General features: G+C 43.7%; 1 protein-coding gene across 2 annotated transcripts in view; it reads left to right on the top strand.

Moving 5' to 3' along the window:
• The window catches only part of pip4k2ab (phosphatidylinositol-5-phosphate 4-kinase, type II, alpha b), a 51,060-nt gene extending 37,122 nt beyond the window's left edge, over positions 1–13,938 (top strand). For both annotated transcript variants that reach the window (XM_061254210.1, XM_061254212.1), the window contains exons 7-10: positions 7,013–7,126; positions 7,682–7,922; positions 13,398–13,501; positions 13,805–13,938. In XM_061254210.1, the coding sequence (XP_061110194.1) occupies positions 7,013–7,126; positions 7,682–7,922; positions 13,398–13,501; positions 13,805–13,885 (540 nt within the window). In that variant the 3' untranslated portion in view covers positions 13,886–13,938. The remainder of the gene's footprint in view (positions 1–7,012; positions 7,127–7,681; positions 7,923–13,397; positions 13,502–13,804) is intronic.
• The last annotated feature ends 2,173 nt before the right edge of the window (positions 13,939–16,111 follow it).

Here is a 16,111-nt window from a genome sequence, read left to right as displayed (position 1 = left end):
CTTGGCTAGAATTAGACCATTATAGTTCTGCTGAAGTGAATGCCATATATACTCATGAAGTTATAATGGGATATTTTAAGATGGGCCAGTGCTCTCAGGAATGTAGCCACTATCAAAATGAAATATGAGAAATGTTACATTCTCTGCATTTTTCTACTCTGATGTATAAGGAGTCTAAAACTTTGTGAATAACTTTAAACGGTATGGAACTTTCTGGACAAGGAAAGTCAGAGCAATATGTGATCTCTGGTTCCTGGAGGAAGACTGGAACACTGTTCATCAGTAATATTTCCTCAGTATATTTACAATGTTTCTCCAATTCTTATGACCTTAATATAAATATAAGGCAGAGGGTGCACATACTTTCTATTACTTTGAATCAACGTAATTGGCCTGTTTAAAGAAGATTTTCATAAAGATGTTTCAGATTTAATACAGTTTTCCTTTTCTTATCAATCAGAGTGGGGAAAATGCAACATTTATTTTTTTGCCTTTGACAAAACATACGTACATAAAATGTAAGAAAAGAATTGAACACAGTTGTGAATGAATGCCATTTTGATAAAAGGCACACACAACTATCATGTAATATATGGATCTAAGAATCCATCACAAAGTGGTAACATTGACTTTAGTACAGCTTTGAAAACATTTCTCAGTATTTTTAAAATACTCAATCTGATATGTATTTCTTCTGATAATCCGCACATTTGTTCATCTTTGATTTATTCCAATTTTGAGATTCTTGATCACACAAACATATATTTGTCTGCAGAGTTTCATCATCGTATCTTTTAATTCAAAAGAGCAAAGCTAGCCCCCACACATCAAGTCACTCATGTTTGCTTTCTCTACATTTCACCAAAAAGACCTGAGCTGTTATTTGTTTTTCAGCAAAACCTGCTAGGCCTTTTCCTAACGATGTTACTGTGTCCTGAGTGTTTTCAGGAAGGGTTTGTAATTCCAGGAAGCACTGGCCCCAGCTGATGTGAGACGGTGATGTCATGGATGAAGTTGTGACTGAAACGCCTGCCTCTCCTCCCCTGTTTTAGCAGCCACGCCCCCCTGAGGAGGCCCCGCCCCCCAAATCGCGATTCAGCCAAAAGCTTCAAACAATCAGGATCGCCACGCGTTTTTACTGTGCCATCAAACATGTAAGAGACAACTGGGACTCTTTAGTGGTCAATGAATCCACTCCTTCATTCATTGAAGCGTTTCTGCATCCGTTCAGTATTGGCGTTCAGAAAGGGCCATCCACAGGGAACTCCCAGTGTAACCGCCAATGCCCTTTGACAGGTCAGCTGAAATATTCCTCAGTGTCCGTTTTACCAGGACCAGTGTTCTGTCCCCAAACAAAACTAAATATGTCATTATTAAATTAGTGCACTCCTAATGCAGGAATGAACCAATCAGAATTTACTTTTACATTTCCCAACAGGTGAATTAAGAGGCCATTTCTAATTCTCGTTGGTCCTCTGAGGAGATGCAGGTGGATATAACTGGATTTGCATTGGGAATGTGCCAAGTTCAAAGATTGGCCAAGTCTCGACGCAAATACTTAATGAACAACAGGTTATGCTAATAAGTGTCCTAAACTGTCAGAATTTTCCAATAATTCCTCATAAAAGCTACAAAAGCTAAGTATTACCTATACCAGTCTTACAAATTGAAATAAAAATGATCATAATGTGAAATAATTATGATTATGTGGTTAAATGTGGTTAAATGACATCATTAAATGAGAGTTTCCGTCAGAAAAAAAAGCCATTGGGAAGTTGTTGAGGATTTTGCTTGCTTACCTGCAACTCATTTCCACATTGGCATTGTTTTGCCTAAAGCCTCTGATTTGTCTATTACTGTGCGCTAACCACTGAAAGACTCGCACCTTGAAAAACGCATGTTCCTATTTGTATATGCAAAAACTGCATGTAAATTTCAAAGCTGCCGATTTGTAAACTCTTAAGCACATTATCCTATGCAGGCTTTGTACATAGGTGATACATATCTGTGGAATTTTGTACATTGGCTCACGTAGTTGAAGCAGTAGAGTAGGTCTAGCATCCTACACTAAGAATATGGCTCTGTACCCATTACTTTTGTCTTGCCAAAGGCTGCATGAATTGCTTTAGCTCGAGGGTTGGATGAAGTCCACTGTTGGGCTGCAAAGTTTAGCGTTTTTCCCCCCTGTGAGTTGCTTTTCTTGGCTGTGTCTGAGCCACATCTATTGTAGATTCAGTAACACAGCGACGAATGCTAATGCTAACTGTGATTGATTTGTCCCTCACCATGCCAATGTGAAACTCCATCGCATGTGTCATGAGCAGAGGCGTTAACAGTGGCAATGTTGTGTGCTGCTTATCATTATTGCTACCATGAGTTCAGTGTCACAGACAGGGCAAATTGCTTTTCTGGACTGCTCCCCTCTTTCACTCCTGAAAGACTTTGGATGCTTGTTTTTTGGAAGCTATCATTTCTTAACACCAGACAACAATATTCAACTGCAGAAGCAAGGCAAGAGAGGCCAACTCAGCCAACAGGAAGAATTGTGTGATTCCTGTTTGCTTGGTTCATCAAATATTATGAATGTCCAAACCCAAATACTGTTAAAAGCAGAGAAAGTCCATAGGGCAGCCAATTCTCACCCCATACAGGAACACCCTGCCCCATGGTCGGGTTTCGATTCCCTGCCATTGCACTTTCTCTTCTCCGATTCCCCACCTCTCCATCCCAAGCCCTCTCTGCTTCCCCTGCTCTGAATGCAGTGAGATTGTTAGACTATTGTTGGGCATTTCTCTGCATTGAGCAGCCACTCATCTGGAGTGACTTACAGACCAGAACTGTGATACTGACAGATACAGGCAGAATCATAAATTCAGGATATCTGGTGAGCGAAAGCGCAGGATTCCCGGCAACGGAAACCCTAATTAGGGTTCAGTCACTCAACTTTAATTATTTGGTGTATTTTTGGCAGGACGGTGGTTGTCTTTGGGACCAGGATTTGTGACACCTGCTTTGAATGGTCCCCTCTTGCTTTCATACTGGACTGGCCTTCATAAGACCTGTTTTTAAGTGTTCACTTTGTGGGCATAAAGAGAAATGCATTCTTGAGAACAGAATTCCTGTCTGGAGAGATAAAAAAGGCATTTTCAGCGCACGGCTGCTGTACTGAATTGAGACACGTGCGCATGGGTTGGAATACCTGCCTACACTTGATACTGCGGGCTCCCTCGTGTAACCTGAAACCCAGCTGTAATCGCTCCAGTTTGGGCAGCCGTCTGAGGGTGAAAGGCACACCGGAGTCTCCGTGGCCCTCGCCCGTCTCCGGGCCCGTCTCTGACAAAGCAGAGCGGTGCGCCCTGACCTTAGACGGCGGGTCAGAACCGTGCGTTATTCCTCTCTGAACACGTCCGCTGAGGGACACCCTCTCTCTCTCTCTCTCTCCCCCCCCTTCTCTCGCTCTCGCTCTCTCTCTCTCTCCCCTGCTACTCCATTCATCTCCTTTCCTCTTTGGTGTTACTCTCTGGTGAAAAGCTGATAGTGGCCTTTCGGAACACGCAACACCTTTCCCGTGCTTTTATCTGATGAGATTGAAAGCGCCTCTGCCTGCGTCGTGTCTCAGTAAAGGTTTGTATCCAACCCTTGCAGTCACCTTGCAGCACGTCAGCCTGCAGTGCTCGCCAGTTCTGCTTCTGACTGCTCTTTTCAGGACATTTTAGTACAGTGTGTCACATCAGCATTTTTCAATTGTAACTGTATCCTCTACTTTGCTGTGGACAAAAAATTGCCTTGAATGGGAATATTATTCCTTAAAACATTGCGTGTACAAATGCACAGATTTCCTTATTAGCTGATTGCAGTTGCTCTGGCCAAATCAAACTGCTTGTCCAGGTAAATGTATTATTTAAACATTGTGCTCAAAGGTTGTGTTTAACATTCTGATATTGATAAGAAAAGGTCCTGTAGCTAGTTGCTGTTTTAGGCATTTTAAGTGCGGTTATACCGCTATTTACGAGAGACAGCTGTACTGTCATGTGTCTCTAGAGGGTGACTGTGTCTATGTACATATGTGTGTGTGCTGTGTGTGATGAACCTTAAATTATCCCTCTTTATAGCAAACCTTTACCGAATATTTGCTGTTTACTTTGAGCATGTGACAGACTCAGTCTGTGTCACGTGGTATAAAATTGCCTAACTTTGTGTGTGTGCAGAGAGATTTAAGTTACGTTTTGTGTTCGCATTAATGGGTGAGTTCTGCACGTTGTTAGACTGAGGATTTTGGTGATGAAGGTCTGTATTGCTGAAGTATGAGCATGGTACTAATTGCATCAAGTCTGTAAATCTTTGAGTTTACGGTTATGTCGGGGAGAAGGGCATATTTCTGGTGAGCCTTATTAATATCTTCCATCACCAAAGCCTGGCGTGCCTCTGTCCCTCTGACACAGACCCTGTCCTCTCCACTGTGGACCCTATGCAGCTGTGCTGTGGCGGCCGCTGGTTGCTCAGGAATGCTGCTTGTTGCAGGTCGTGTCACAGTGGGGTCCGCGTGCTGAGAAAGCAGAGAATGAGCCCACACTTTATAGCTCCTAGATAAGATGCATGGGGAATGGGTCGGGATTAGACCAGATGTTCTCCTGCATTCTTCTGCTTGTGTGTCTGGCTGTCAGATGGCGGCATGGCCTTTTATAGATGTGGCTTTCCCTTGGGCCTGAAATGGACTAAGGGCAGCCCCCCCCCCCCCCCCCCCCAATAATGAATCTAGACTCAAGAAATGTCTTTCTAGTAGTCCCCAATGAAGAATTGCCTCCAACTGTCTGTCCTGGATTAATTGGATGGCTGAATGTGTGTCTATATTACTTGCGAGAGAAAAACGTCTGAGGTGATAATGGTGGCTAAGGTGAACCTGCAGCCTGTTGTTTGCCTCAGTCGAGCACAGAGAATGTGCACAATTATATTAATTTCGTAATGCGAAAGGTAAGTATTGACTTAATTGCTGCTATCATTTGTTTAGAATCCCATGTTGGGTGAGAAAAGGTCACTGTTGTTTTCACAGCGCATGTGACATTTGGTATGCACTTATCAGCTCTCCTGTTCATTTAGCAGAACCAGGGAATGACGCCTTGCATGGAAACCCTGACAGGAAATCACAGAACTGATTTCAGCCAGCATTGTCTGCCCTTTATGAGCCGGGTACATTGTTTGCAGTGGCTGCGTGTCTGTGTCTGTCTGTGTGAGTGTCTATGTCTCTGTGAGTGTGTGTGCAAGCATACATGCTTTTGTATATACACTCACTGAGCACTTTATTAGGAATACTATAGTAATACTGGGTAGAGCTTCCCTGTGCTCTCAAAACAGCCTCTTTGTGGCATGGATTCCACAAGATGTCGAAAACATTCCTTTGAGATTCTGTTCCATGTTGGCATGATTGCGTCATGCAATTTCTGCAGATTTGTCAGCTGCACATTCATGCTTTAAATCTCCTGTTCTATTGGATTCAGATCCGATGACTGAGGCCACTGAAGAACATTGAACTCATTGTCATGTTCATGAAACCAGTTTGAGACGACTTTTGCTTTGTGACATGGTGCATTATCATGCTGGAAGTGGCCATTAGAAGATGGGTACAATGTGGCCATGAAGGGATGCACATGGTCAGCAACAGTACTCAAATAGGCGATGGCATTCAAGCAATGATTGATTGGTATTAACGGCCCCAAAGTGTACCAAGAAATCATTCCCCTCACAGTCTTCAACTGTCCAGTTTTGGTGAGCTTGTGTCCACTGCAGCCTCAGCTTTCTGTTCTTGGCTGACAGAAGTGGAACCCGACGTGGTCTTCTGCTGCTGTAGCCCATCCGCATCAATGTTCGTCGTGTTGTGCATTCTGAGATGCTTTTCTGCTCACCACAATTGTGTACTGAGTGGTTACCTGAGTTACCATAGCCTTTCTGTCAGCTCGAACCAGTCTGGGCATTCTCCGTTGACCTCTCATCAGCAAGGTGTTTCCGTCTGCAGAACTCCCGCTCACTGGACCATTTTGAGTAAACTCAAGAGACTTGTGCATGAATATCCCAGGAGATCAACAGTTACAGCAATACTTAAATCAGCCCATCTGGCATCATGCCACAGACAAAATCACTGAGATCACATTTGTTCCCCATTCTGATGCATTTTATGCATCTGTGCGTATATATGTGTGTGTGCGTGTGTATATGTGTTTGCGTACGTGCGTGCGTGTGTGTGTGTGTGTGTGTGTGTGAGCATGAGCTTTCGGGCATTTGTGAGTGTGAGCTCGCACGTGTGTTGCATGCGTATAGGTATGTTTGTCTGTGTGTGTGTGTCTGCGTGTTTGTGTGTGAGAGAGACGTGTGTCTGTGCATGTGTGTGTGACGTGTCTGTGTGTGTGTGAGACATGTGTTTGTCTGTGTGTGTGTGTCTGTGCGTGTGTGCGTGAGACACGTGTGTGTGTGTGAGACGTGTGTCTGTGCATGTGTGTGTGTATGTGAGAGACGTGCAGGTCTATGCTGTGGGATGGCGCTGCAGGTGGGCGCGGTCCTCGCGCTGTGACTCAGTGAATCCTCTCAGCTCAATCTTGCAGCATCAACAGCACAGCGCTCAGCTTCCAGAGGCAGTAATGGCCATCTGCGCCTCACACTATATCTCCCACTCCCAGGCGGCAGAGCCAGATCCGCTCTCAGACAGCCCAACAGCTCCCTCTACGGCCATTTCACACTGCAAACAATACTGTTGTTTTTCTGTGTATGCATGTGCGTGTCTGTGTTCAGCACCTGTGCCCATGGAAGCCGACCAATTTGCTCTGCTCATAGGAGAAACACACTCACAGAAAAACAAAATGAGGTTAGGAAGCGGGTGTGATCTATTTTTATAAATCAGGCCACAATGGTAGTTGACGGATTGTTCCGGAAAGCCCGTGTAGGCAGATCCCCAGAGCAGGCCTCTTCTTACCCGGCTGTGAGCTCATTTTCCCTTGGGTTCCCTCTCTCCCGATGTCATCAGACCAAGGAGCTCCCAACATACAAAGACAACGACTTCATCAACGATGGGCAGAAGATCTACATTGATGAGGACAACAAGAAGATATTCCTGGAAAAACTGAGGAAGGACGTGGAGGTGAGTGTGGGGCAACAGTTTAAATGTTAAAAAATGAAAACCGAATACATGTATGACTAAATACACCAGTTTGCTGGATACAAAACATACAAGTCACTAAATACACAAAACCACTCGACAAAAAATCTCTAAAGACACAAAATACACTTCACCAAATGCAGAAAATGTCCTATGAAATCTGTCACAATGCTTTTGGTCCAGTTCATCAATTGGCAAAAGAAATTTGAATCAAGCCCAACAGTTTTGGTCAGTCTCTGTCTGCAGCAACCAAAGCACCACAGAATTCACTATGTCACTACATTTCTCAACTTTAGCCGGAGCACTTTGGTAGACTGGTTTACTGTAACCATCCGTTTCCCAGTCAGCTCTTCAACATTGCTGTGCCTGTTATTAATGCAGCATTGCCAATAACAGATTTTGTTTTAAAACTAAATGTGATGTTACATTTGTTACAAGCCAAGTAAAGTTCATCCTGAGGGATACTGTATTTGGAATTGAACTGAACTGGACTGTGTATTTTGTGGTCTCTCCCTCCCTCCTCTCCTCCACCCCCAGCTGCTGGCCCAGCTGAAGCTGATGGACTACAGCCTGCTGGTGGGGATCCATGACGTGGAGCGGGCGGAGCAGGAGGAGGTGGAGAGCGAGGATAATGAAGGAGAGGACGAGGGAGAGAGTGACGGGGGCGTGGCCGGGAGCCCCCCAGACAGCCCCAGCAACACGCTGGACAGCACCAAGCCCCTGGGCCCCGGGGAGTTCGACCCCTCCATCGACGTTTACGCCATCAAGAGCCACGACAGTGAGTGCGCCAGGAGGCCCGGAAGCACAGCCACTAACTACTGACTGACTGACTGACTGACTGACTGACTGACTGACTGACTGACTGACTGACTGACTATCTGACTGACTGACTGACTTATTATCTAACTGACTGAATAACTGACTGACTGACTATCTGACTGACTGATTATCTGATTATCTGACTGACTGACTGACTGACTGACTGATTATATAACTGACTGACTGACTGACTATCTGACTGACTGCTTATCTGACTGACTGACTGACTGATTATATAACTGACTGACTATCTGACTGACTGATTATCTGACTGACTGACTGACTATCTGACTGACTGATTATCTGACTGACTGACTGACTGACTGATTATCTAACTGACTGACTGACTGAGTGACTGACTGACTATCTGACTGACTGAGTGACTGACTGACTATCTGACTGACTGACTGACTTATTATCTAACTGACTGACTGACTATCTGACTGACTTATTATCTAACTGACTGACTGACTGATTATCTGACTGACTGACTATCTGACTGACTGACTATCTGACTGACTGATTATCTGACTGACTGATTATCTAACTGACTATCTGACTGACTGACTGACTGATTATCTAACTGACTGACTGACTGACTATCTGACTGACTGACTTATTATCTAACTGACTGACTGACTGACTATCTGACTGACTGACTGACTTATTATCTAACTGACTGACTGACTGACTGACTGACTGACTGATTATCTGACTGACTGATTATCTGACTAACTGACTGGTCGATTGACTGACTGACTGATTATCTGACTGACTGACTGATTATCTGACTGACTGACTATCTGACTGATTATCTGACTGACTGATTGTCTGACTGATTATATAACTGAGTGACTATCTGACTGACTGATTATCTGACTGACTGATTATCTGACTGACTGACTGACTATCTGACTGCCTAACTGACTATCCGACTGACTGACTGACTATCTGACTGACTGATTATCTGACTATCTGACTGACTAACTGACTATCTGACTGACTGACTGACTGACTGATTATATAACTGACTGACTGACTGACTATCCGACTGACTGACTGACTGACTGATTATATAACTGACTGACTGACTGACTGACTATCTGACTGACTGATTATCTGACTGACTGACTGACTGACTATCTGACTGACTGATTATCTAACTGACTGACTGACTGAGTGACTGACTCACTATCTGACTGACTGACTGACTTATTATCTAACTGACTGACTGACTATCTGACTGACTGATTATCTGACTGACCGACTGATTATCTGACTGGCCGACTGATTATCTGACTGACCGACTGATTATCTGACTGACCGGCTGATTATCTGACTATCTGACTGACTGACTGACTGACTGATTATCTGACTGACTGATTATCTGACTGACTGACTGGCTGATTGACTGACTGATTGATTATCTGACTGACTGACTATCTGACTGACTGACTGGCTGATTGACTGACTGACTGACTGATTATCTGACTGACTGACTGACTATCTGACTGACTGACTGACTATCTGACTGACTGATTATCTGACTGACTGATTATATGACTGACTGATTATCTGACTGACTGACTATCTGACTGACTGATTATCTGACTGACTGACTGATTATCTGTCTGACTGATTATCTGACTGACTGACTGGCTGATTGACTGACTGACTGATTGATTATCTGACTGACTGACTGACTATCTGACTGACTGACTGATTATCTGACTGACTGACTGATTATCTGACTGACTGACTGATTATCTAACTGACTGACTTGACTGACTGCCTATCTTACTGACTGATTATCTGACTGACTGACTGACTGACTGACTATCTGACTGCCTATCTTACTGACTGATTATCTGACTGATTATATAACTGACTGACTATCTGACTGACTGATTATCTGACTGACTGACTATCTGACTGACTGACTGACTGACTATCTGACTGACTGACTGACTATCCGACTGACTGACTGACTGATTATATAACTGACTGACTGACTGACTATCTGACTGACTGATTATCAGACTGATTGACTGACTATCTGACTGACTGACTGAGTGACTGACTCACTATCTGACTGACTGACTGACTTATTATCTAACTGACTGACTGATTATCTGACTGACTGACTATCTGACTGACTGACTGATTATCTGACTGACTGATTATCTAACTGACTGACTGACTGACTGATTATCTGACTGATTATATAACTGACTGACTATCTGACTGACTGATTATCTGACTGACTGATTATCTGACTGACTGACTGACTATCTGACTGACTGACTGACTATCTGACTGACTGACTGACTATCCGACTGACTGACTGACTGATTATATGACTGACTATCTGACTGACTGATTATCTGACTGACTGACTGACTATCTGACTGACTGATTATCTAACTGACTGACTGACTATCTGACTGACTGACTGAGTGACTGACTCACTATCTGACTGACTGACTGACTTATTATCTAACTGACTGACTGATTATATGACTGACTGATTATCTGACTGACTGACTGATTATCTGACTGACTGACTATCTGACTGACCGACTGATTATCTGACTGACCGGCTGATTATCTGACTGACTATCTGACTGACTGACTGACTGATTATCTAACTGACTGATTATCTGACTGACTGACTGGCTGATTGACTGACTGGCTGATTGACTGACTGACAGATTATCTGACTGACTGACTATCTGACTGACTGACTATCTGACTGACTGATTATCTGACTGACTGGCTGATTGACTGACTGACTGATTATCTGACTGACTGACTGACTGATTGACTATCTGACTGACTGATTATCTGACTGACTGACTGATTATCTGACTGACTGATTATATGACTGACTGATTATCTGACTGACTGATTATCTGACTGACTGACTGATTATCTGTCTGACTGATTATCTGACTGACTGACTGGCTGATTGACTGACTGACTGACTGATTATCTGACTGACTGACTATCTGACTGACTGACTGATTATCTGACTGACTGATTATCTAACTGACTGACTGACTGACTGATTATCTGACTGATTATATAACTGACTGACTATCTGACTGACTGATTATCTGACTGACTGATTATCTGACTGACTGACTGACTGACTATCTGACTGACTGACTGACTATCTGACTGACTGACTGACTATCCGACTGACTGACTGACTGATTATATGACTGACTATCTGACTGACTGATTATCTGACTGACTGACTGACTATCTGACTGACTGATTATCTAACTGACTGACTGACTGAGTGACTGACTCACTATCTGACTGACTGACTGACTGACTTATTATCTAACTGACTGACTGACTATCTGACTGACTGCTTATATGACTGACTGATTATCTGACTGACCGACTGATTATCTGACTGACCGACTGATTATCTGACTTACTGACTATCTGACTGACGGGCTGATTATCTGACTGACTGACTATCTGACTGACTGACTGACTGATTATCTGACTGACTGACTGACTGATTATCTAACTGACTGACTGACTATCTGACTGACTGACTGACTGGCTGATTGACTGACTGACTGATTATCTGACTGACTGACTATCTGACTGACTGACTATCTGACTGACTGATTGACTGACTGACTGACTGATTATCTGACTGACTGACTGACTGACTGACTGACTATCTGACTGACTGACTGACTATCTGACTGACTGATTATCTGACTGACTATCTGACTTACTGATTATCTGACTGACTGACTGATTATCTGTCTGACTGATTATCTGACTGACTGACTGGCTGATTGACTGACTGACTGATTGATTATCTGACTGACTGACTGACTGACTGATTATCTGACTGACTGACTGATTATCTGACTTACTGACTTATTATCTGACTGACTGACTGACTGATTATCTGTCTGACTGATTATCTGACTGACTATCTGACTGACTGACTGATTATCTGACTGACCGACTGATTATCTGACTGACCGACTGATTATCTGACTGACCGACTGCCTGATTGACTGAGTAAGTGACTGGATGATTATCTGACTGGATAATTATCTGGCTGACTGACTGATTATCTGACTGGCTGACTGACTGATTATCTGACTGACTGACTGCCTGATTGACTGATTAACTGACTGGTTGATTAACTGACTGGCTAATTATCTGACTGACTGAGTATCTGACTGACTGACTGACTGACTGGTTGATTAACTGACTGGATAATTATCTGACTCACTGACTGATTAACTGACTGGCTGATTATCGAACTGACTGACTGGCTGGCTCGCTGATCATTTGACTGACTGGCTGATTATCTAACTGACTGACTGACTATCTGACTGACTGACTGACTGACTGATTATCTGACTGACTGATTATCTGACTGACTGACTGACTGGCTGATTGACTGACTGACTGATTATCTGACTGACTGACTATCTGACTGACTGATTGACTGACTGACTGACTGATTATCTGACTGACTGACTGACTGACTATCTGACTGACTGACTGACTATCTGACTGACTGATTATCTGACTGACTATCTGACTTACTGATTATCTGACTGACTGACTGATTATCTGTCTGACTGATTATCTGACTGACTGACTGGCTGATTGACTGACTGACTGATTGATTATCTGACTGACTGACTGACTGACTGATTATCTGACTGACTGACTGATTATCTGACTGACTGACTGATTATCTGACTTACTGACTTATTATCTGACTGACTGACTGACTGATTATCTGTCTGACTGATTATCTGACTGACTATCTGACTGACTGACTGATTATCTGACTGACCGACTGATTATCTGACTGACCGACTGATTATCTGACTGACCGACTGCCTGATTGACTGAGTAAGTGACTGGATGATTATCTGACTGGATAATTATCTGGCTGACTGACTGATTATCTGACTGGCTGACTGACTGATTATCTGACTGACTGACTGCCTGATTGACTGATTAACTGACTGGTTGATTAACTGACTGGCTAATTATCTGACTGACTGAGTATCTGACTGACTGACTGACTGACTGGTTGATTAACTGACTGGATAATTATCTGACTCACTGACTGATTAACTGACTGGCTGATTATCGAACTGACTGACTGGCTGGCTCGCTGATCATTTGACTGACTGGCTGATTATCTTACTGACTGACTGGCTAGCTGATTATCCTACTTACTGGCTGATTATCTGAGTGACTGACTGCCACATGCGAAACATATGCACTTTTTTGTTGAGCCATCCTTCCCCACCCACAGAGTACGGTAATGGAGTCCCACTGTGCTCCCCCTCATCCTATTAGCTGTTCTCTTCTCCTGCTGTCTCCAGCTGATGACATCATTTGATGACTAAGTCATTTGTTTTTCCTTAAGGTGCCCCCAGGAAGGAAGTGTACTTCATGGCAGTCATAGACATCCTGACGCACTACGACGCTAAAAAGAAGGCAGCCCATGCAGCCAAGACCGTGAAGCATGGGGTGAGTTTGAGTACTGTGAAGCTTGGGGGTGAGTTTGAGTTCTGTGAAGCACAGGGGTGAGTTTCAGTACTGTTAAGTACAGGAGTGAGTTTCAGTACTGTCAGGCACTGGGTGAGTTTCAGTACTGTGAAGCATGGGGGTGAGTTTGCGTAAAACCCAGATGCAACCTGCAATTGTTACAGATTTTGTATCACTGTGCTGAGGGATGGAATTTGGTTGGGTGACTGTGCCAATTATCCTGCTGTCCCGAAATGTCACAGAAATGTATTAAACAGTGGCCCCTACCTCTACCCCTTGTTGCAGGCAGGGGCGGAGATCTCCACGGTGAACCCAGAGCAGTACTCCAAGAGGTTCTACGATTTCATCACTACCATCCTGTCATAGCCTGGGCCTGGGCCCGGGCCAGGGCCTGGGGAGGAGGGTGGGGCCGCGGCAGGGGGTGCAGCAGGGGGTGCTGGGGAGGGCGGCGGGAGAGCGAACGCAGGATCCCCCCGACGGGCCCCCCCCGACGGGCCCCCCTCAGCCACCGCCGTTTGTTTACATTAGTTTTTTTCTTTTGTTTGATTGGTTCATCCTGTGGAACCGCGTGGATGACAAAAAGGAGGAAAATGTATATAAAGTTGCTCATATGTGGGACTTTTGTTCAGCTTTTCTTGCATCCCAGTGTGTGTTTTCTCCTCCCCTGCCGGCTTTCTTAAACCTGACCGTCTGGTTTATTTTAATTTTTTTGGTGGTCCTTTCGATGGAGGATAAAATAACGTGCTAGAGAGAGGAAAGTCGCGACGGGGAAACCTTTGCCGTGTTCTCGGAAGGGGACGACAGCACCGGCAACGTTGCTCTCCGAAACGAACGCTACGTACCCCGCTACCGCGCCGAGGTGAACTGGGTCCCTTCCCAAAAAACAGACGCATTGCTCAGCTGTGAGCCAAACAGGCTGGGGAACAGGAAGTCCGGGCCTCAGCCTCCTCCATCACACCCGGGAGGGGGGGGGGGGGGGGGCAGGGCAGGGGCAGTCTTCCATTAACTGACAGGATTCCACGCGACTTCGACCTGACGCCTGCTTCAGTCATCACTTCCTGTAACTCCTCCACACCAAGGACGTCGCCATCGCCGTCGGCAACCGCGGCTCCCGAGCCCGCCGTCTGCCCTCCTGACACAAACAGTCCTTCGCTTTCTTCCTTTCTCTTCTTTTCCTGTTCACCAGAAAGTACAAAAATAACACGTTGCTGTCGTTGGTGTCTTGCTGTCTGTATACTTAAACTCTCCTTGTTTTGGAATGCTTCTTGCCTTCAGATGGAGATCTCGTCCTGTTGCCACTAGCACAGAAACCCAGATAAGCGCTCTGGCTTGCCACTCACTTATTTCCTCCGTATCCTTTGTGTTGTGTTTTTAATATACCTGCAGACGCTGAAGTGGGTCGTTGTGATGAACATTTTAGGTTTCTGGATCGTAACCCTTCAAACTTTTTCATCGGGTTGTATAAGTCCGCATTTGGTTGTAAGCTTAAATTTTAATGCTAAGTCATGTACTAAAAATGTTAAATTGACCCCAGAATTGATTTAAGGTTAAAAAATAACTGTATATTTTGCACATGAGAAAATGCACCAGATCATTTATGCATATGATCCAAGGTCACCATGATCGTTACAAGGGAAATGCAATACCAGCACCAAGTTCAATTTAAATGTATTATAATAGCATAGTTTCAGGCAACAGGTATCAAACTATACTTTTCAGTATAAAACTGAACACATTGTCCACTTGACTGTTGACTTAATTACCATCTCATTCTAACCCTAAAAGTTACCACTTGTTTTTTTGTTTTTTTTCTTTCGTTTTTTTTATATATAAACTTATATTTTTTACATTCCATTTTAATCAAAATGTAATATTTGCTGGTATTTTAAGTCCCACGCAGTCTGTGGGAAAGTGTTCTGCAGGATGAAGGATGTTACTGTTTAAATCTGTATAAAGATTTAAGTGCTATGAAAGGAGCACGTTGCCTAAAACTATAGCCTGTTTTTGTTGCTATTGTTTGTTTGGTTCCAGAAACCCACAGTATTATGTTATACTGATATAGTCATGTACATGTTTTTTCTCCATGATAGTTAAAGTAAAAATAAGCCTAAATATGCTTTATACTGTGTTTCAGTGTATACACTGTGCGAGAGGTGTGCCTTTTTATTCAAAATTATTTAATTTTGTATTTTAAATCTTTTTTTTTTTTTTAAAGCAAACATAAAAAAAGTTTATTTTCAAAAATTGGGAGGTTATTTCAAATCCTGCGGTTATTTCACCATTCATCTGTACGTGTGTAGGCATACATTAGTGATTTGAGATTATTTGCGGCATATTAGGAATAAGAAACCAATAGCCATCTAACACTGGAGAGGTGATCTTGAAAAACATGCACAGCTTCTGTTATGATAAAACAGATGTGTGTATTGTGTCTGTTCATTTCGTATGGTGTCAGGTGTGCCTGTTTTATCGCGATATGTCCCTGCCTCCCTGTTTGTTTATAGAAATATGAGTGTTACCCTTTGCGTCTCCTTTACCAGTTGGTTACTGTTAGGTGTTTTCATCCGTTTTTAAAGGTTGAGCTTTCGGCGC

The sequence above is a fragment of the Conger conger genome, chromosome 9, assembly GCF_963514075.1.
Source record: "Conger conger chromosome 9, fConCon1.1, whole genome shotgun sequence".
NCBI lineage: Eukaryota > Metazoa > Chordata > Actinopteri > Anguilliformes > Congridae > Conger > Conger conger.
Note: the sequence above shows the minus strand (reverse complement) of the source record. Positions and strands in the feature narration are given on the sequence as shown.